General features: G+C 38.2%; 1 protein-coding gene across 3 annotated transcripts in view; it reads right to left on the bottom strand.

Moving 5' to 3' along the window:
* LOC106078324 (uncharacterized) overlaps positions 1-21,466 on the bottom strand; it is a 34,916-nt gene that overhangs the window by 5,896 nt on the left and 7,554 nt on the right. For 2 of the 3 annotated variants that reach the window (XM_056042798.1, XM_056042797.1), the window contains exons 4-7: positions 16,485-16,680; positions 11,316-11,396; positions 8,002-8,081; positions 879-1,140 (exon numbers count right to left, since the gene is read on the bottom strand). In XM_056042798.1, coding sequence (XP_055898773.1) covers positions 879-1,140; positions 8,002-8,081; positions 11,316-11,396; positions 16,485-16,680 — 619 coding nt within the window. The remainder of the gene's footprint in view (positions 1-878; positions 1,141-8,001; positions 8,082-11,315; positions 11,397-16,484; positions 16,681-21,466) is intronic. The other variant, XM_056042799.1, reaches the window with a different exon arrangement.

The following is a 21,466-nucleotide window of genomic DNA, read 5'->3' as shown; positions in this document are numbered from 1 at the left end:
GAAATCCTGGGATGACTCCGATACTTCCAGGGGAATCCGGCAGCACATGCGCCGCCCAAATCGAGAGGACCCGTGGTGGAGGCTAAAAAGGTCGGAACAAACAACAATAGCGCAGTGGCGTACGGGACACTGCCCCATAGGTGCGTACTTCGCCCGGTTCCGGCCAAACTTTGATGCCCATTGCCGACACTGAGGAGAATCAGAAGAGACGGTGGCGCACGTCTTGCAAGAGTGTCCACAGCTCCGCGAGCTGCGGGAGGACGTATCCAGTGGTACACTTAATTTGTATGGAAGCTATGAGGCACTACGCCACACAGCAGAGTTCCTTACCAGGGCACTACGGGAGACCTAGGTCTCCCTGCCTTGTCACCAATTGGAGTTCATCTCAGGTTATCTTTGAAACATATAAAGTTAGAAAGTGTAAAGCGTTGCGTTAGTATGTAAGACGTATTAAAATAAAGATAACAAGTGTCAGTATAAACTGACTAAGAGTTTCATAAATTGAATTAAACACTTTCTAAAGAGATTTTTTTCTATTAAGATTAAACCATTCTGAAAAAAGGGCTTTATAAGTATAATGAAATGGTTTCTAGAAGAAGAGATCTTCAAAGGTATATTTAACACATTTACTAAAATAGAGCCCCATAAGTATATTTAAACACTTACTAAAAGATAGCTAACAAGTATTATTAAACACTTCCTTAAAGACACCTAACGGGTATTATTAAACATTACTAAAAGTGTGATAACAGGTATTATTATTTAACACTTACTAAAAGAGTCCTGACAGGTATTATAAAAGACTTACTAAAAGAGTCCTGCCAGGTATTATTTAACACTTACTAAAAGAGTCCTAACAGGTATTATTAAAGACTTACTGAAAGAGGGCTCCAATGTAATGAAATTACTCAGCACTGGCTTTTTGTCAGTGGAGAAACTAATACAATGGTAAGTGATGCGCCTTTTTTCATTTGGTAAGTTGATGGTCAGAGTTGATTTGTACTCAATTACACTACACCAACCCAGTTCTGATACCTTTTGACTCTTCTGTACAGAGATGCCACTTGTGACAAGGGATGAGTTCTCCCTACTAGACGTCTCTATGCTGCTGTGCCATCTGGTGTAGAAAGGGGTCGTACCCTTGGATAAAAACATCCCCAGTTCATTAAACAAAGTTTTTGAACATCTGTTTTGTTTTCAAAAGCATTTTTGAAATGGGAAATATGTTTCATTAAATTTAGACAAATTACAAGTTTCCAAAGACCTGTTACTAGTTGCAGTATTTATTATTCTCATTAAATAAACGTTATTATGTGTGCTGAAATTGGACTCAGGTTAGTGTGTACTATTTATATTTGTCAATTACTGAATGTGTAGCGCAAGTCAATAGTCATAGCTAAGACACACGGACCCAGTATTCTACATCTTGGTGACCAACAGTTTATAAAAGACCCAACGTTACATGGGCAGCAATCACATTACTGTGGTGACATGTTCACTGGAAACCTTTATGAGCATCTCATTATAAACTTCAAGAAAACCAAGAGTACCGCTGGGACAGAGAATCTTCCTATACAAGTCCTCAGTTGTGACAAGGAAGGAAGCAACAAATGTCCAAACGTAGAGACTACAATGCACATGCGGGGTGATTAATTTGTACGATTATTTTACTTTGTAATGTGTGCGGGGTACACGCGTGTGTAAGTAATATGCGTGAAACTACGGGACTGCTTCTTCATTTCAATTATGAAGAACATTTGAGGAGTTCCTCGTCTTTTTCCCTGATTAGATAAAAGAAGAAAAACATTTTAAAAAAAAATACTTTTTAATAAACAAGCTTCAACGAAGTGTAGTTGTATCAATTAGTTTGGATCTGTCATGTCATTCAATTTGTTATAGATCTATCGTTGTATCAATGAGTTTGGATCTGTCATGTCATTCAATTTGTTATAGATCTATCGTTGTATCAATGAGTTTGGATCTGTCATGTCATTCAATTTGTTATAGATCTATCGTTGTATCAATGAGTTTGGATCTGTCATGTCATTTAATTTGTTATAGATCTATCGTTGTATCAATTAGTTTGGATCTGTCATGTCATTCAATTTGTTATAGATCTATCGTTGTATCAATGAGTTTGGATCTGTCATGTCATTCAATTTGTTATAGATCTATCGTTGTATCAATGAGTTTGGATCTGTCATGTTATTCAATTTGTTATAGATCTATCGTTGTATCAATTAGTTTGGATCTGTCATGTCATTCAATTTGTTATAGATCTATCGTTGTATCAATGAGTTTGGATCTGTCATGTTATTCAATTTGTTATAGATCTAGACCAACACAAAAAAAATCTGTGCGATTAGAAATAAATGTACCTATTGTTTTTGTTTAGCGCTATTTCATGCTTTTTGCTTTTTCAATACGATATGATCCTATCACTTGTAATGACTTATCTGCACCAGTTGGGAAAATGGAGGGGGGGGGGAGAAAAAAAAGTGATAACTGGAAGGATTTTACCGTAACCATTTTTAAAAGCATTTTTAAAAAAAGTGAAACGACCTGAAACTCATCTCAAGCCGATATGTGAACTACTCTGCTAGTGAGGTGTGTATGAAAATAGAAAATTGTATAGTTACCTATTGTTTGTTTCAAACTTACTTTAAAGCCGCGCCCTAAAAAGAAAACTAATTCAGCTCATACCAACAACCACAAACCAATTCTTAAATAATGGGTTATTTTTTTATGATTCTTGTGTTGTCAGGTAAATAAATAATTGTACCAAATTTCAGCTTGATCCGAGATTGAGTGTGGGAGAAATAACGTGTACACATTTTGTATCAGACAGACAGACAGAGTGAATTGATATAAACTGAGTAAAAAATCTTGTGTGTGTTTTTTAAAGAGGAAACAAAAAAAGGTTCTTCACACAACATCAGTGTCCGAGTGTTTTATTCTTTCGTTGTAATGCCACTGTCACAACTGTGTGCGCGTGGTTATTAAAAAAAAATTAAAACAAGAAAACTATAAAAATACTAAAACAAAGCTTATATTCATTGTAATTTATAATTTCTTGGACCAATTGTGTTTTGTTTATTGCAATTTCATGCTTTAAGTTTTCTCAACGAGCTATGTTCCTATCACTTGTCTGGGATAGAGGACGGTAAATACAGAATGGAGTATGTGGGTGAATGTTAACGTGATACAATTTGATATGCGATTATAGTTTTAAATAATGTGTATGACTCAAAAATAGAACTAGAGCCAATACATACACGACCAGTAACATCAAGCCAATACATACACGACCAGCGACATCAAGGCAATACATACAAGACCAGCGACATCAAGCCAATACATACACGACCAGCGACATCAAGCCAATACACACATGACCAGCAACATCAAGCCAATACACACATGACCAGCGACATCAAGCCAATACACACATGACCAGCGACATCAAGCCAATACACACTCGACCAGCGACATCAAGCCAATACACACTCGACCAGCGACATCAAGCCAATACACACAAGACGAGCGACATCAAGCCAATACACACATGACCAGCGACATCAAGCCAATGCACACATTAACAGCGACTACAATCCAATACACACTCGACCAGCGACATCAAGCCAATACACACAAGACGAGCGACATCAAGCCAATACACACACGACCAGCGACATCAAGCAAATACACACATGACCAGCGACATCAAGCCAATACACACAAGACGAGCAGTATCAAGCCAATACACACACGACCAGCGACATCAAGCAAATACACACACGACCAGCAACATCAAGCCAATACACACACGTCCAGCGACATCAAGCCAATACACACATGACCAGCGGCTACAATTTAATACACACAAGACCAGCGACATCAAGCCAATACACACACGACTAGCGACATCAAGCCAATACATACACGACCAGCGACATGAAGCCAATACACACAAGAACAGCGACATCAAGACAATACACACAAGAACAGCGACATCAAGCCAATACACACATGACCAGCGACATCAAGCCAATACACACACTACCAACGACATCATCCAATACACACACGACCAGCGACATCAAGCCAATACACACATGACCAGCGACATCAAGCCAATACACACACGACCAGTGGCTATAATTTAATACACACAAGACCAGCAAAATCAAGCCAATACTCACTTGACCAGCGACTACAATTTAATACACACATGACCAGAGACATTATCCAATACACACACGACCAGCGACATCATCCAATACACTCACGACCAGCGACATCAAGCCAATACACACATGACCAGCGACATCAAGCCAATACACACAAGACCAGCGACATCAAGCCAATACACACACGACCAGCGACATCAAGCAAATACACACACAACCAGCGGCTACAATTTAATACACACAAGACCAGCGACATCAAGCCAATACACACACGACCAGCGACATCAAGCCAATACACACATGACCAGCGACATCAAGTTAATACACACACGACCAGCGACATCAAGCCAATACACACATAACCAGCGACATCATGCCAATACACACACGACCAGCGACATCAAGCCAATACACACAAGACCAGCGACATCAAGCCAATACACACACGACCAGCGACATCAAGCCAATACACACACAACCAGCGGCTACAATTTAATACACACAAGACCAGCGACATCAAGCCAATAAACATACGACCAGCGGCTACAATTTAATACACACAAGACCAGCGACATCAAGCCAATACACACACGACCAGCGGCTACAATTTAATACACACAAGACCAGCGACATCAAGCCAATACACACACGACCAGCGGCTTCAATTTAATACACACAAGACCAGCGACATCAAGCCAATACACACACGACCAGCGACATCAAGCCAATACACATACAACCAGCGGCTACAATTTAATACACAAGACCAGCGACATCAAGCCAATAAACATACGACCAGCGGCTACAATTTAATACACACAAGACCAGCGACATCAAGCCAATACACACACGACCAGCGGCTACAATTTAATACACACAAGACCAGCGACATCAAGCCAATACACACACGACCAGCGGCTACAATTTAATACACACAAGACCAGCGACATCAAGCCAATACACACTCGACCAGCGACTACAATTCAATACACACACGACCAGCGACATCAGGCCAATACACACATGACCAACGACATCAAACCAATACACACATAACCAGCGACATCAAGCCAATACACACAAGACCAGCGACATGAAGCCAATACACACACGACCAGCAATATAAAGCCAAAACACACATGACCAGCGACATTAAGCAAATACACACACGACCAGCGGCTACAATTTAATACACACATGACCAGCGACATCAAGCAAATACACACACGACCAGCGGCTACAATTTAATACACACATGACCAGCGACATCAAGCAAATACACACACAACCAGCGTCTACAATTTAATACACACACGACCAGCGACATCAAGCCAATACACATACGACCAGCGACATCACGCAAATACACACATGACCAGCGACATCAAGCCAATACACACATGACCAGCGACATCAAGCCAATACACACATGACCAGCGACATCAAGCCAATACACACATGACCAGCGACATCAAGCCAATACACACAAGACCAGTGACATCAAGCCAATACACACATGACTAGCGACATCAAGCCAATACACACATGACCAGCGACATCAAGCCAATACACACAAGACCAGCGACATCAAGCCAATACACACATGACCAGCGACATCAAGCCAATACACACATGACCAGCGACATCAAGCCAATACACACATGACCAGCGACATCAAGCCAATACACACAAGACCAGCGACATCAAGCCAATACACACATGACCAGCGACATCAAGCCAAAACACACATGACCAGCGACATCAAGCCAATACACACTCGACCAGCGACATCAAGCCAATACACACATGACCAGCGACATCAAGCCAATGCACACATTAACAGCGACTACAATCCAATACACACATGACCAGCGACATCAAGCCAATACACACACGACCAGCGACATCAAGCCAATACACACTCGACCAGCGACATCAAGCCAATACACACATGACCAGCGACATCAAGCCAATGCACACATTAACAGCGACTACAATCCAATACACACATGACCAGCGACATCAAGCCAATACACACTCGACCAGCGACATCAAGCCAATACACACTCGACCAGCGACATCAAGCCAATACACACAAGACGAGCGACATCAAGCCAATACACACATGACCAGCGACATCAAGCCAATGCACACATTAACAGCGACTACAATCCAATACACACTCGACCAGCGACATCAAGCCAATACACACAAGACGAGCGACATCAAGCCAATACACACACGACCAGCGACATCAAGCAAATACACACATGACCAGCGACATCAAGCCAATACACACAAGACGAGCAGTATCAAGCCAATACACACACGACCAGCGACATCAAGCAAATACACACACGACCAGCAACATCAAGCCAATACACACACGACCAGCGACATCAAGTTAATACACATAAGCCCAGTGACTACAAACCCATACACACACGACCAGCGACATCAAGCCAATACACACAAGACCAGCGACATCAAGCAAATACACACACGACCAGCAACATCAAGCCAATACACACACGACCAGCGACATCAAGTTAATACACAGAAGCCCAGTGACTACAAACCCATACACACACGACCAGCGACTACAAGCCCATACACACACGACCATTGACATCAAGCCAATACACACAAGCCCAGTGACTACAAACCCATACACACACGACCAGCGACTACAAGCCCATACACACACGACTAGCGACTACAAGCCCATACACACACGACCAGCGACTACAAACCCATACACACACGACCAGCGACTACAAGCCCATACACACACGACTAGCGACTACAAGCCCATACACACACGACCAGCGACTACAAACCCATACACACACGACCAGCGACTACAAGCCCATACACACACGACCAGCGACTACAAACCCATACACACACGACCAGCGACTACAAGCCCATACACACACGACTAGCGACATTAAGCCAATACACAGTATTGTGTGTTATCATGTTTAGACTGTGTGCTGACATGTGCAGCTGTGTACTATCATGTGTAGCTGTGTACTATCATGTGTAGCTGTGTACTATCATGTGTAGTTGTGTACTATCATGTGCATCTGTGTGCTGTCATGTGTAAGCTTTGTGATATATTGTGTAGCCTTGAGATATTACGTGTAGACTGTGTGCTACTGTGTGTACCTTGTATACTATCATGTGTTGCCTTGAGATATCACGTGTAGACTGTGTGCTATCATGTGTAGACTTTTTGCTATAATATGTGTCTGTTTGATGTTATGTGCAGACTGTGTGCTTCCAAGTGTAGACTGTGTGCTTTCAACATATCAACATGTAACATCTGTGTGATGGTATGTGCAGACTGTGTACTATCATGTGTAGTCTGTGCACTATCATGTCTATTGTGTGCACTATCATGTGTAGTCTGTGCACTATCATGTGTATTGTGTGCACTATCATGTGTATTCTGTGCACTATCATGTGTATTCTGTGCACTATCATGTGTATTTTGTGCACTATTATGTGTATTCTGTGCACTATCATGTGTAGTCTGTGCACTATCATGTGTAGTCTGTGCACTATCATGTGTTGAGTGTGTGCTATCCAGTGCTTTACATTGTGATGTCTTTGAGCTGTACTGTAAAGAATTTAAACCACACTGTTATGCAGGCTTGTAAATCTATACAAATTTATACCACACTGTTATGCAGGCTTGTAAATCTATACAAATTTAAACCACACTGTTATGCAGGCTTTATAAATCTATACAAATTTAAACCACACTGTTATGCAGGCTTGTAAATCTATACAAATTTAAACTTACTTTATATGAACAGAAAAATCTCCAGGTATCATTTTGTAAGCTTATCTTACTGACGTTTATTTCTCCAAATATAATGGGAACTAGAAGAACAAAAATGGAGTCTTTTAATCCCTAATATCACCAAAAGATGGATCCTAGAGTCTTTTGTTTTGAGAGAGAGAGAGAGAGAGAGAGAGAGTGGAGGAGCAAGGAATCTTAGCAGTGTCTAATACCGTACATTGCTTTCTTTATGATTAAAGGATTTAAAAAAAAAACAAGTAAAACTAACCCAAGGTGGTTTAGAATTCGAAAGCTGAAAGGTGTGTGTTGAAGGTTCCATTAGTCGGAGGTTTTTAGTTTTTTAAAGTTAGGGCTTGTCATTGCAATAAAAACAAAATAGGTGGGTGTGTGTGTGTGTGTGTGTGTATGGGGAGGTAAGTAACAGAGCGTCTATTCAATATTGAATTTAGAAGCCGAAGTCAATATATAGGACTCACTTATTGTTGTAGGCGGGTCGGTAGGGAGGGCACCGTGGCGGAAGCGGAAGTGAAAGTTAGGCCTATACTAGAAATCACGGGCCAAAAGCATTTGTGTGTGTGTGTCTATATATCTATAAGTGTGTGTAATATATTTTTGAACAACGTTTCTGAACATAAAATTGAACAAATAATCACGTGACGTGGCAACGAGCTATTGGTCTCAACTGCCCACAGTTGCAAAGTCGCAGGTCAGTGTTCAGGCCTTCTATAGCGATTATTCGCGGCCAAACTGACCAAACAAACTGACCGAACAAACTGACCAAACAAACTGACCAAACAAACTGACCAAACAAACTGACCAAACAAACTGACCGAACAAACTGACCAAACAAACTGACCAAACAAACTGACCAAACAAACTGACCAAACAAACTGACCAAACAAACTGACCAAACAAACTGACCAAACAAACTGACCAAACAAACTGACCAAACAAACTGATATCCATTGTTGCTTTGAGTTGTAAATGTAGATCTAGCTTCAATTTGTAATATAGATCTATAAATGTTTGAAGGACCAAACTACTGAAGTCCTATTTAAAAATGATTGACTTTGAGTTGAAAGTGCGGTGCGCCATAAAAAAAAGGCTTCAAGTATCAATAAGGTGTATAGAGTAGAGACAGAGTGGACTTATTGTGTTCACAAAATGTGAGTATAGAGTAGAGACAGAGTGGACTTATTGTGTTCACAAAATGTGAGTATAGAGTAGAGACAGAGTGGACTTATTGTGTTCACAAAATGTGAGTATAGAGTAGAGAGAGAGTGGACTTATTGTGTTCACAAAATGTGAGTATAGAGTAGAGAGAGAGTGGACTTATTGTGTTCACAAAATGTGAGTAGAGAGTAGAGAGAGAGTGGACTTATTGTGTTCACAAAATGTGAGTATAGAGTAGAGAGAGAGTGGACTTATTGTGTTCACAAAATGTGAGTATAGAGTAGAGACAGAGTGGACTTATTGTGTTCACAAAATGTGAGTATAGAGTAGAGAGAGAGTGGACTTATTGTGTTCACAAAATGTGAGTATAGAGTAGAGACAGAGTGGACTTATTGTGTTCACAAAATGTGAGTATAGAGTAGAGACAGAGTGGACTTATTGTGTTCACAAAATGTGAGTATAGAGTAGAGACAGAGTGGACTTATTGTGTTCACAAAATGTGAGTATAGAGTATAGAGAGAGTGGACTTATTGTGTTCACAAAATGTGAGTAGAGAGTAGAGACAGAGTGGACTTATTGTGTTCACAAAATGTGAGTATAGAGTATAGAGAGAGTGGACTTATTGTGTTCACAAAATGTGAGTATAGAGTAGAGAGAGAGTGGACTTATTGTGTTCACAAAATGTGAGTATAGAGTAGAGAGAGAGTGGACTTATTGTGTTCAGAAAATGTGAGTATAGAGTAGAGAGAGAGTGGACTTATTGTGTTCAGAAAATGTGAGTATAGAGTATAGAGAGAGTGGACTTATTGTGTTCACAAAATGTGAGTATAGAGTAGAGAGAGAGCGGACTTATTGTGTTTACAAAATGTGAGTATAGAGTAGAGAGAGAGTGGACTTATTGTGTTCACAAAATGTGAGTAGAGAGTAGAGAGAGAGTGGACTTATTGTGTTCACAAAATGTGAGTATAGAGTAGAGAGAGAGTGGACTTATTGTGTTCACAAAATGTGAGTATAGAGTAGAGAGAGAGTGGACTTATTGTGTTCACAAAATGTGAGTATAGAGTAGAGAGAGAGTGGACTTATTGTGTTCAGAAAATGTGAGTATAGAGTAGAGAGAGAGTGGAATTATTGTGTTCACAAAATGTGAGTATAGAGTAGAGACAGAGTGGACTTATTGTGTTAACAAAATGTGAGTATAGAGTAGAGAGAGAGTGGACTTATTGTGTTCAGAAAATGTGAGTATAGAGTAGAGAGAGAGTGGACTTATTGTGTTCACAAAATGTGAGTATAGAGTAGAGAGAGAGTGGACTTATTGTGTTCAGAAAATGTGAGTATAGAGTAGAGAGAGAGTGGACTTATTGTGTTCAGAAAATGTGAGTATAGAGTAGAGAGAGAGTGGACTTATTGTGTTCAGAAAATGTGAGTATAGAGTAGAGAGAGAGTGGACTTATTGTGTTCACAAATCGTGAGTATAGAGTAGAGAGAGAGTGGACTTATTGTGTTCAGAAAATGTGAGTATAGAGTAGAGAGAGAGTGGACTTATTGTGTTCAGAAAATGTGAGTATAGAGTAGAGAAAGAGTGGACTTATTGTGTTCAGAAAATGTGAGTATAGAGTAGAGAGAGAGTGGACTTATTGTGTTCAGAAAATGTGAGTATAGAGTAGAGAGAGAGTGGACTTATTGTGTTCAGAAAATGTGATTTCTGCGCAAAAATTAAGTATCCCCCCCCCCCTTCAAGTTTAGGGTCGATGGGGTAGAAGAAGCAATCACCCCCAACCCGACCGAGCAGAAGATAGGCCAACAAACCTCAAACTTAAGTTAGTTAAAATATATTGATATTTGACTAATTGTATTCCAAAACTGTGATAACTGCCCCCCCCCCCCCATCACAACCCGAATGTTTAGATGCAATCTCCCCCCTCTCACACCCTATAGGTCACGCCAGAGGGAGGGGTGGCATCATCTACAAATTGGTCTGGTCAAAATAGAAATAATTATTACAATTATTATTCAAATTTAATTTTTTTTTTACAGGAATGGTGTTTAAAATTCGCCCCCACCCCTCCCTTTCCATGATCCATGATTAGTTTTTTTGTGCTGCAATTTCAAATTTCAAAAAACAAATCCAGATAGAAACTTACCTTGAAACGTTACTGTTACAGTCTTATTGAAGAAACCTTGAGGACTTAACGTGGCCATGTCTCTCTGACACATATCTCCAACTTAGAGGGAAATAGAAATCTATCTATAAATCTATCTATCTATCTATGTATCTATCTATCTATCTATCTATCTATCTATCTATCTATCATCTAAGAATCTATCTACGTATCTATCTATCTATCTAATTATTTATTTATCTTACTTTCTTTCTTTCTGTCAATCTTTCTTTCTTTCTGCCTGTCTGTCCGTCTGTTCCTCAATCTATCTATCTATCTATCTATCTATCTATCTATCTATCTATCTATCTATCTATCTATCTATCTGTCTATCTATCTATCTATCTATCTATCTATCTATCTATCTATCTATCTAACTGTCTGTCTGTCTTTCTATCTGTCTGTTTGTCTGTCTATCATTTATCCATCCATTCATGATCCAGCCCACCAAGTACATCTGTCTATCAAACTTTTCATCATAGAGTCTTCTGAAAGTAGGTATGGCGTTGAAATAAAGGTCCAGTAAAATGAATTATAAACTTTGTCTCAAGAGTTACCCCACGTAACTTTCGCCTCGACAGAGATCGCGCCTCAGAAAAAATAGATGGGAGGAAGGGGAGCAAGTAATCTTCTGTCTATATATATATATCATTTTCTACGTCGCCCAACCATGAGGGACACAATGCACGCATGTCGACTCTCCAGGCATGCGCACACTGTCGTTATCCCACACCCACCCCATTTGGACAACTGTATCTGTTCAGGACACTGGCGGATCCGGAAGGGGGGGGGCGGTAGGGGCGATTGTCCCCCCCCCCACTCGGCCGAAATAGATGGGGGGGGGCGGATGAATTTTAGTAAAGAATTCACACAATTTGTATACTAATTTATTGCTTATGTAAATAATATATACTAATTATTTATATTTCAACCAATTTTTAGATTGTTTCGCCCTCCCCCCCTTTCTAGTATGTTGGCCGATTTGGTGGGTTCGGAAGGGGCGATGGTATCAATCACCCCCAAACACTTTCGAGATTGGGAGCGGTCCAATTTATTTGTAGAAATCACAGCTTGCTAACAGAATGAAATTAAATATCTATAGGATTAAAACTTGTTATTGATATTTTAACCGATCTTTATATTATGTCATTCCCTGTTTGCCGATTGCGGGGGGGGGGGGGGGGTGCGAATACCTCTACTGCCCTTCCCACCTAAACCCTTCGAGTGGGGGGGGGCGGTCCTACTTTTATGCAGAAGTCATAGTTTGTGAACAAAATTAGTTAAATTAGTATATACATTTTATATTATGTCCTCCCCTTCTGGTATCTTGGCTGATTCGGTGGAGTAAGGGGGAGGCGATTGCATGTACTGCCCTCCCCACTCTAGTCCTCTTAGTGGGGGGGGGGGGAGGGGCGGTCCTATTTTTATGGAGAATCATAGTTTGTGAACAAAATTAGTTGCATATCTATATAATATAAACTACATATTGATATGTGAACCTATTTGTAATTTGTATATTATGTCGTACCACGCTCTTTAATCTCAAATTGTATCATTAGTAAATTTAAATGAAAAAGGGTTGTACCAGGTGGGAGGGGCGATACATGCAATCGCATTTCCCCCATCGGACATATCAATACTTTTTCTTTTAGTATTATAGTTAAGAAATTACAATATTAAAAAAAATATGTCACTAATATAATTTATATATGCTATAAAGTAAATTCTTATATCGAGTCGCCCCACCCCTATTCTTTAATGCCAAATGCAATCTTTAGCAGAAATTATTAAAGGAGCGAGGATTAATCGTTTTCATTCTACCGCCCCTCCTCTTTCCAGACAGAGTTTATGTAATTTCACATGAATTTATCATAATTATTTTAAGAAAGACTTTGCTTTTGAAAAGTTTTAATTCAAACGAAATTTTTCAGTATAAGAGTCATGATTGAGATGAGTGCTAAACCCAAATAATAGTTACATAGTCGCCTTTTCCCAACCGTTACTCAATCTGATATTTTTCTAGTTAAATAAATTTAGGACTATAACTCACAATGTATACTGTAATTTTATTATATACTAGACATATGTTACCCGCGACCCGCGGGTCTTTATTTGCGCATTACTGTTGATATAGTCACTGAGAGTGTTTTGTAAACAATTAAACGAAATAATAATGTAATAAGTAAAGCAAATGTGTGAATATAAAAATAGTGTGAATGAAGCTATCAAATCAAAATAGCTAATAGGCTTAAATCTTTTTCTGTTGTTTTTCAAATTAAAACATTTGCTTGTAGGCCTACATATATTTGATTAAAATTTGAGATGAATAGACTAAATTTTGTATGTTCATGTGTATAAAGTATAAAGTATATATTGAGGTAGACATAGATCTAAATCTACACTAATCTAGAGTTAAACATTGGCTTTTATAGAGTTCATTCTGTGCTGTGCATGTGTGACCTTTTTTCATGAATGAATATAGGCCTATCTCAACACGGCTACGCAGCTTTAGCGAACAGCGAACGAATGTATTAAAATGCTTTAGAAAAACAAATTTGAATGTTAATTTGATTAAAATATGAAATGAATGGACAATAATTAGTATATTTATGTGTTAAAGCACAAAACTATCTTTGCGAAAAGAAGTTTTATCATCTTAGAGTTCAATAAGAGTTTTAGACCTAGGCCTAGGAATAGACTCAGTAGAGAGATGTGTTAATGTGTAACCATTGGTAATGTCTAATGAAATAATGTTCGCCAGGAAATCTGTAGTCACAGATATCAGGAACTAATTTATGTAAAAAATGCTTTTGAATAATCTAGTGGATTGGATTTAGATGTATGTTAAACTTAGCTAATAATCCTTTCACGTAATTTCTCTTTCGTTACGAAAATAAAATTAGTTTTGCGAAAATGGGTTTACCCGAGGTCGATACATTCTTATCTATTAAAAACGAAAAGAGCGTTAGCTTTGTTAAATGAATGGGATTATAAAGTGAACATTTAAACGAAATAATTTTTAGTACGCGATTCATGAATGAATATAGATCTAGGACTATCTCAACTCGGCTTCGCAGCTTTTTAGCTTTAGAAAACCAAATTTGAATGTTTATTTGATCAAAATATGAAATGAATGGACTTTAATTCATATGTTTATGTGTTAAAGTATAAAACTATCTGTGCGAAGAGACGTTTTATCATCTTAGAGTTGAATTACAGAGTTTTAGATCTAGGGATGGGATTATAAAGTAACAATTAAACGAATTAATATTTAGTACGCGATTCATTACGGTATTGTCTAATGAAAGAATGTTCGTCAGGAAATCTGTAGTCACAGATATAAGGAACTAATTTATGTAAAAAATGCTTTTGAAACACAAAATTGAAGGTTAATTTTATTATATAATGAAATCAATGGATCTTCTTTTGTATTTTCATGTGTCAAAGTAAAAAACTATCTGCGCAAAGTGTATTTCTTAAAATTAGATCTAGGTCTAAATCCTTTCTATCTTTTCTCATGTCAACATTGTAGACATGGCCTAGATCCATAAAATACTATAGCTGTAATAGAGTCGGACAACATTATTTTTTTTTTAGGGTCTTACGTTTGTTTTAGGGCTATAATACATACACTAAGGTCTAAGTTGGTACCCAAGAAACATTCCTGCCAAGTTTTATCAAGATTGGTCAAGCGGTTTTGATGTCTATAAGTAACATACATACATACACCACACATTCTACTTAATAATATAGATTTATAAAAAAAAATTTTTTTTCGGCGGCGATCCTCAAAGCCAAAATCTAAAGATGCGGGGTATCTTATCTTTTCAAGGAACAAATCGGTTTTATTTGCAATGTATTAAGGGCCTATGACTTCATATTATAAGTACAACATTATTCAAAACGTTCTTTTTCAATAGTATGAATAATGAGCTTTAGGTCTAGAGAATGCGTTTCTGCAGTGAAGTTTGCAAGAAGACGTTTTTGGCGTCGGGGCTTCGCCCTGAACTTCTTTGATGAATAATGAGCTGTAGATGTCAGGAGAATGCGTTTCTGCAGTGAAAAAGCAAGAAAACGCTTCGCCCCGAACCCCAACAGGGAACCTTATAGCGCTGCCCTAGTTGTTTTGTTTTTCGCCGAAGGTTGAGAAATACTGCTTTTTTTTATTCTCATATATCTATCTACCTATATATATATATGTGGGTGTGTGTTTGTGTGTGCGTGCGTGCGTATTGTGATAGAGTGCTACATAATGTGATGTATTGTGATAGAGTGCTACATAATGTGGATGGCTGCCTGGTCGTGCTGTTTGCGCGCTGGACTGTCGTTCGGATTTATCGACGGTCGAGGGTTCAAACCCTGCCCGCTCCCATCCCCCGTCGTCCTGCGGGAGGTTTGGACTAGGAAGTAAACTATCGTCAACTCTGAAGGAACATCCGAAACATGTAAAACATTTTACAAAACATGTGATGTATTGTGATAGAGTGCTACATAATGTGTTGTATTGTGATATATTGCTACATAATGTGATGTATTGTGATATATTGCTACATAATGTGTTGTATTGTGATATATTGCTACATAATGTGATGTATTGTGATATATTGCTACATAATGTGATGTATTGTGATATATTGCTACATAATGTGATGTATTGTGATAGAGTGCTACATAATGTGATGTATTGTGATATATTGCTACATAATGTGATGTATTGTGATATATTGCTACATAATGTGATGTATTGTGATATATTGCTACATAATGTGATGTATTGTGATAGAGTGCTACATAATGTGTTGTATTGTGATAGAGTGCTACATAATGTGATGTATTGTGATAGAGTGCTACATAATGTGTTGTATTGTGATATATTGCTACATAATGTGATATATTATGGTAGAGTGCTACATAATGTGTTGTATTGTGATAGAGTGCTACATAATGTGTTGTATTGTGATATATTGCTACATAATGTGTTGTATTGTGATATATTGCTATATAATGTGATATATTATGATAGAGTGCTACATAATGTGATATATTATGATAGAGTGCAACATGATGTGATGCATTGTGATAGAGTGCTACATAATGTAGTGTAATGAGATTGAATGCTACATAATGCGATGTGATAGATGAATGTATAACCTGTCATAAAGAAACTTAAAGACAAGTTTTGCGTCTCTTGACAATTGTAGTCTATCACACACTTAAAGCGACCAGACTCCACGCAACTAGCATTCTTCATAACTAACACTATTCTGTAAGACATTGGAGTATCCTGGTCGTTCTCTAAGATCTGGTAGGCAAACTTTAGAGTCCAAGGCTTTCCTAGGGGAAGATTCTGAAATACATAACAATATCTGTACGTTATCTGTGAGATATCTGTAGTTATCAGTGAGATATCTTTACGTTATCAGTGAGATATCTGTAGTTATCAGTCACTACTGCAATAAGTTGTCTAGTCATGTTCAAGTTCTTGAAGTTAATCATGTCAAACGAAGACTGTCATGGGCATTACTTTTTGTATTTATCGTGACTTAAAATTACTCCAGATATTATGCTGACTTAAACTTACTTCATATATATTAATGTAACAAAAACTTATGGGCGTAGCCATGATTTTTTGTTCGAGGGGGAGGGGGTGTTGTAGGTGAATCCCACTCCCCACATCTACATATCTTATTTTCATGACATCCCCTTCACTTCTTTGAACTTGTGTTTCCTTGAATAGATTTTTGATGGAGTTTAAGAAACGACAGTACACTGACCTCCCTTGACTTCAAGTCTGGAGGAGCGCTTTGAGCTCTTCTAACGCGGTGTGGGGCGGAACCCGGCGCGAAGAATTATTTCCTGCTTTTGAAGCTAAACAATGCGTATTGTGAGGTGTCTACAGTGCAGTAGCCTGCTACTTTTCTATTAAAAAAATGTAGATCAAATTTCAAATTTCCCAATCGGAAGGGGGGTTAACCACGAAATCCCTTTTTGCTACACTCATGGAATTGAGTGATTGTAGCCTTGCTTTTCTTTTGATCGGAAGGTTGTTGTTGTTGTTTTTTAATCTCAAACCTAACTTGGCTACGGTCATGGAATAGAGTGATTGTAGCCTTGCTTTTCTTTTTATCGGAAGGTTGTTGTTGTTGTTGTTTAATCTCAAACCTAACTTGGCTGCACTCATGGAATAGAGTGATTGTAGCCTTGCTTTTCTTTTTATCGGAAGGTTGTTGTTGTTGTTGTTTAATCTCAAACCTAACTTGGCTGCACTCATGGAATAGAGTGATTGTAGCCTTGCTTTTCTTTTTATCGGAAGGTTGTTGTTGTTGTTGTTTAATCTCAAACCTAACTTGGCTGCACTCATGGAATAGAGTGATTGTAGCCTTGCTTTTCTTTTTATCGGAAGGTTGTTGTTGTTGTTGTTTAATCTCAAACCTAACTTGGCTGCACTCATGGAATAGAGTGATTGTAGCCTTGCTTTTCTTTTTATCGGAAGGTTGTTGTTGTTGTTGTTTAATCTCAAACCTAACTTGGTTACGGTCATGGTATTTGTTGATTGTAGTTTTCCTTAACTTTAGTTTTATTGGAAGGGATTTTAATTTGAAACCTCTTTTAGCTACGGCCATAGAATGTACTTGCTGTAGCATTGCTTTTTCTTGTAGGAAGTGTAATTGTACACTCTAAACCCCCTTGGCTATGATTATGGATTTGGTGTTTAGTTATTCTTCATTTTTATTTAGAAAAAATGTTTGTGGAAGGGGGGGTCAAACTTACATTTTGATGGAATCGACAGACTAGAGTTTTCCTTTACGTTTTGTTATTTTTTGACTGAAGGGTTTAGCCCCATGGCTACGTTCATTAATTTATCTGAATGTTGTTTGCTTTAGTTTTTTGTAGAAGAAGGGGATTTCTACTTCAAACCCACTGGAGGTGGATTTTAAACTCAAAACTCACTGAATGAGGTTTTGAACTCAAAGCCACCTTGACTACGCTCATGGAATTTGATGACTATAGTTTGCTTCAATTGTCTCATTCATTTAATAGGGGACTTTAACCTGAAAATCAACTGAAAGGTGTTTTAAACTTAAAACTTCTATTGGTTACGCTCATAAAATCTGATGACTTTAGCTTGCTTTAGTTTTTAAAACAAAGAGTGGGATTTAAACGTCAAACTCCCCTAAACAACGCTGTGGCAAATGATGGTTTAACATTAAATTAAAATCTCCCTGTTAGGGTGAGGTAAGGCGAGAGTGAATGTTAGTTTGATATTTTGGTATGATAGTTATATCCCTTTGTATATGTATTCCCAGGTTGTGAATGTGAACAGTCTTGCACGTGCTGTGAACTGAATGGTTAAGTCTACGTTGATTGTAAGAGAGAGTGTGTTAAGTTAGTGAGGTCTTGCTCCCAGTACCGGAAGGTTGGATAGTTGCTTCCTGGACTGGTGTTTGTATTATTTCATCAGAGTTGCTGGACTTGTGTTTGTATTATTTCATCAGAGTTGCTGGACTGGTGTTTGTATTATTTCATCAGAGTTGCTGGACTGGTGTTTGTATTATTTCATCAGAGTTGCTGGACTGGTGTTTGTATTATTTCATCAGAGTTCCTGGACTTATGTTTGTATTATTTCATCAGAGTTCCTGGACTGGTGTTTGTATTATTTCATCAGAGTTGCTGGACTGGTGTTTGTATTATTTCATCAGAGTTGCTGGACTGCTGTTTGTATTATTTCATCAGAGTTGCTGGACTGGTGTTTGTATTATTTCATCAGAGTTCCTGGACTGGTGTTTGTATTATTTCATCAGAGTTGCTGGACTTATGTTTGTATTATTTCATCAGAGTTGCTGGACTGGTGTTTGTATTATTTCATCAGAGTTCCTGGACTTATGTTTGTATTATTTCATCAGAGTTCCTGGACTGGTGTTTGTATTATTTCATCAGAGTTCCTGGACTTATGTTTGTATTATTTCATCAGAGTTCCTGGACTGGTAATTTGTATTATTTCATCAGAGTTGCTGGACTGGTGTTTTGTATTATTTCATCAGAGTTGCTGGACTGGTGTTTGTATTATTTCATCAGAGTTCCTGGACTGGTGTTTGTATTATTTCATCAGAGTTGCTTGACTGGTGTTTGTATTATTTCATCAGAGTTGCTGGACTGGTGTTTGTATTATTTCATCAGAGTTGCTGGACTGGTGTTTGTATTATTTCATCAGAGTTGCTGGACTGGTGTTTGTATTATTTCATCAGAGTTGCTGGACTTGTGTTTGTATTATTTCATCAGAGTTCCTGGTCTTCTGTTTGTATTATTACATCAGAGTTGCTGGACTGGTAATTGTATTATTTCATCAGAGTTGCTGGACTGGTGTTTGTATTATTTCATCAGAGTTCCTGGACTGGTGTTTGTATTATTTCATCAGAGTTGCTGGACTGGTGTTTGTATTATTTCATCAGAGTTGCTGGACTTGTGTTTGTATTATTTCATCAGAGTTCCTTGACTGGTGTTTGTATTATTTCATCAGAGTTGCTGGACTGGTGTTTGTATTATTTCATCAGAGTTGCTGGACTGGTGTTTTGTATTATTTCATCAGAGTTCCTGGACTGGTGTTTTGTATTATTTCATCAGAGTTCCTGGACTGGTGTTTTGTATTATTTCATCAGAGTTCCTGGACTTGTGTTTGTATTATTTCATCAGAGTTCCTGGACTGGTGTTTTGTATTATTTCATCAGAGTTCCTGGACTGGTGTTTTGTATTATTTCATCAGAGTTCCTGGACTGGTGTTTGTATTATTTCATCAGAGTTGCTGGACTGGTGTTTTGTATTATTTCATCAGAGTTGCTGGACTGGTGTTTTGTATTATTTCATCAGAGTTGCTGGACTTGTGTTTGTATTATTTCATCAGAGTTGCTGGACTGGTGTTTGTATTATTTCATCAGAGTTGCTGGACTTGTGTTTGTATTATTTCATCAGAGTTGCTGGACTCGTGTTTGTATTATTTCATCAGAGTTGCTGGACTGGTTTTTTTGTATTATTTCATCAGAGTTGCTGGACTGGTGTTTGTATTATTTCATCAGAGTTGCTGGACTGGTGTTTGTATTATTTCATCAGAGTTCCTGGTCTTCTGTTTGTATTATTTCATCAGAGTTGCCGGACTGGTGTTTGTATTATTTCATCAGAGTTCCTGGACTGGTGATTGTGTTATTTCATCAGAGTTGCTGGACTTATGTTTGTATTATTTCATCAGAGTTCCTGGACTGGTGTTTGTATTATTTCATCAGAGTTGCTGGACTGGTGTTTGTATTATTTCATCAGAGTTGCTGGACTGCTGTTTGTATTATTTCATCAGAGTTGCTGGACTGGTGTTTGTATTATTTCATCAGAGTTCCTGGACTGGTGTTTGTATTATTTCATCAGAGTTGCTTGACTGGTGTTTGTATTATTTCATCAGAGTTGCTGGACTGGTTTTTTTGTATTATTTCATCAGAGTTGCTGGACTGGTGTTTGTATTATTTTATCAGAGTTGCTGGACTGGTGTTTGTATTATTTCATCAGAGTTCCTGGTCTTCTGTTTGTATTATTTCATCAGAGTTGCCGGACTGGTGTTTGTATTATTTCATCAGAGTTCCTGGACTGGTGATTGTGTTATTTCATCAGAGTTGCTGGACTTATGTTTGTATTATTTCATCAGAGTTCCTGGACTGGTGTTTGTATTATTTCATCAGAGTTGCTGGACTGGTGTTTGTATTATTTCATCAGAGTTGCTGGACTGCTGTTTGTATTATTTCATCAGAGTTGCTGGACTGGTGTTTGTATTATTTCATCAGAGTTGCTGAACTGGTGTTTTGTATTATTTCATCAGAGTTGCTTGACTGGTGTTTTGTATTATTTCATCAGAGTTGCTGGACTGGTGTTTGTATTATTTCATCAGAGTTGCTGGACTGGTGTTTGTATTATTTCATCAGAGTTGCTGAACTGGTGTTTGTATTATTTCATCAGAGTTGCTGGACTGGTGTTTGTATTATTTCATCAGAGTTGCTGAACTGGTGTTTTGTATTATTTCATCAGAGTTGCTGGACTGGAGTTTGTATTATTTCATCAGAGTTGCTGGACTGGTGTTTGTATTATTTCATCAGAGT

This window comes from Biomphalaria glabrata, chromosome 9 (assembly GCF_947242115.1).
Source record: "Biomphalaria glabrata chromosome 9, xgBioGlab47.1, whole genome shotgun sequence".
Taxonomy (NCBI): domain Eukaryota; kingdom Metazoa; phylum Mollusca; class Gastropoda; family Planorbidae; genus Biomphalaria; species Biomphalaria glabrata.
The sequence above is the reverse complement of the archived record's forward strand: the minus strand, read 5'-3'. Positions and strand labels throughout refer to the sequence as shown.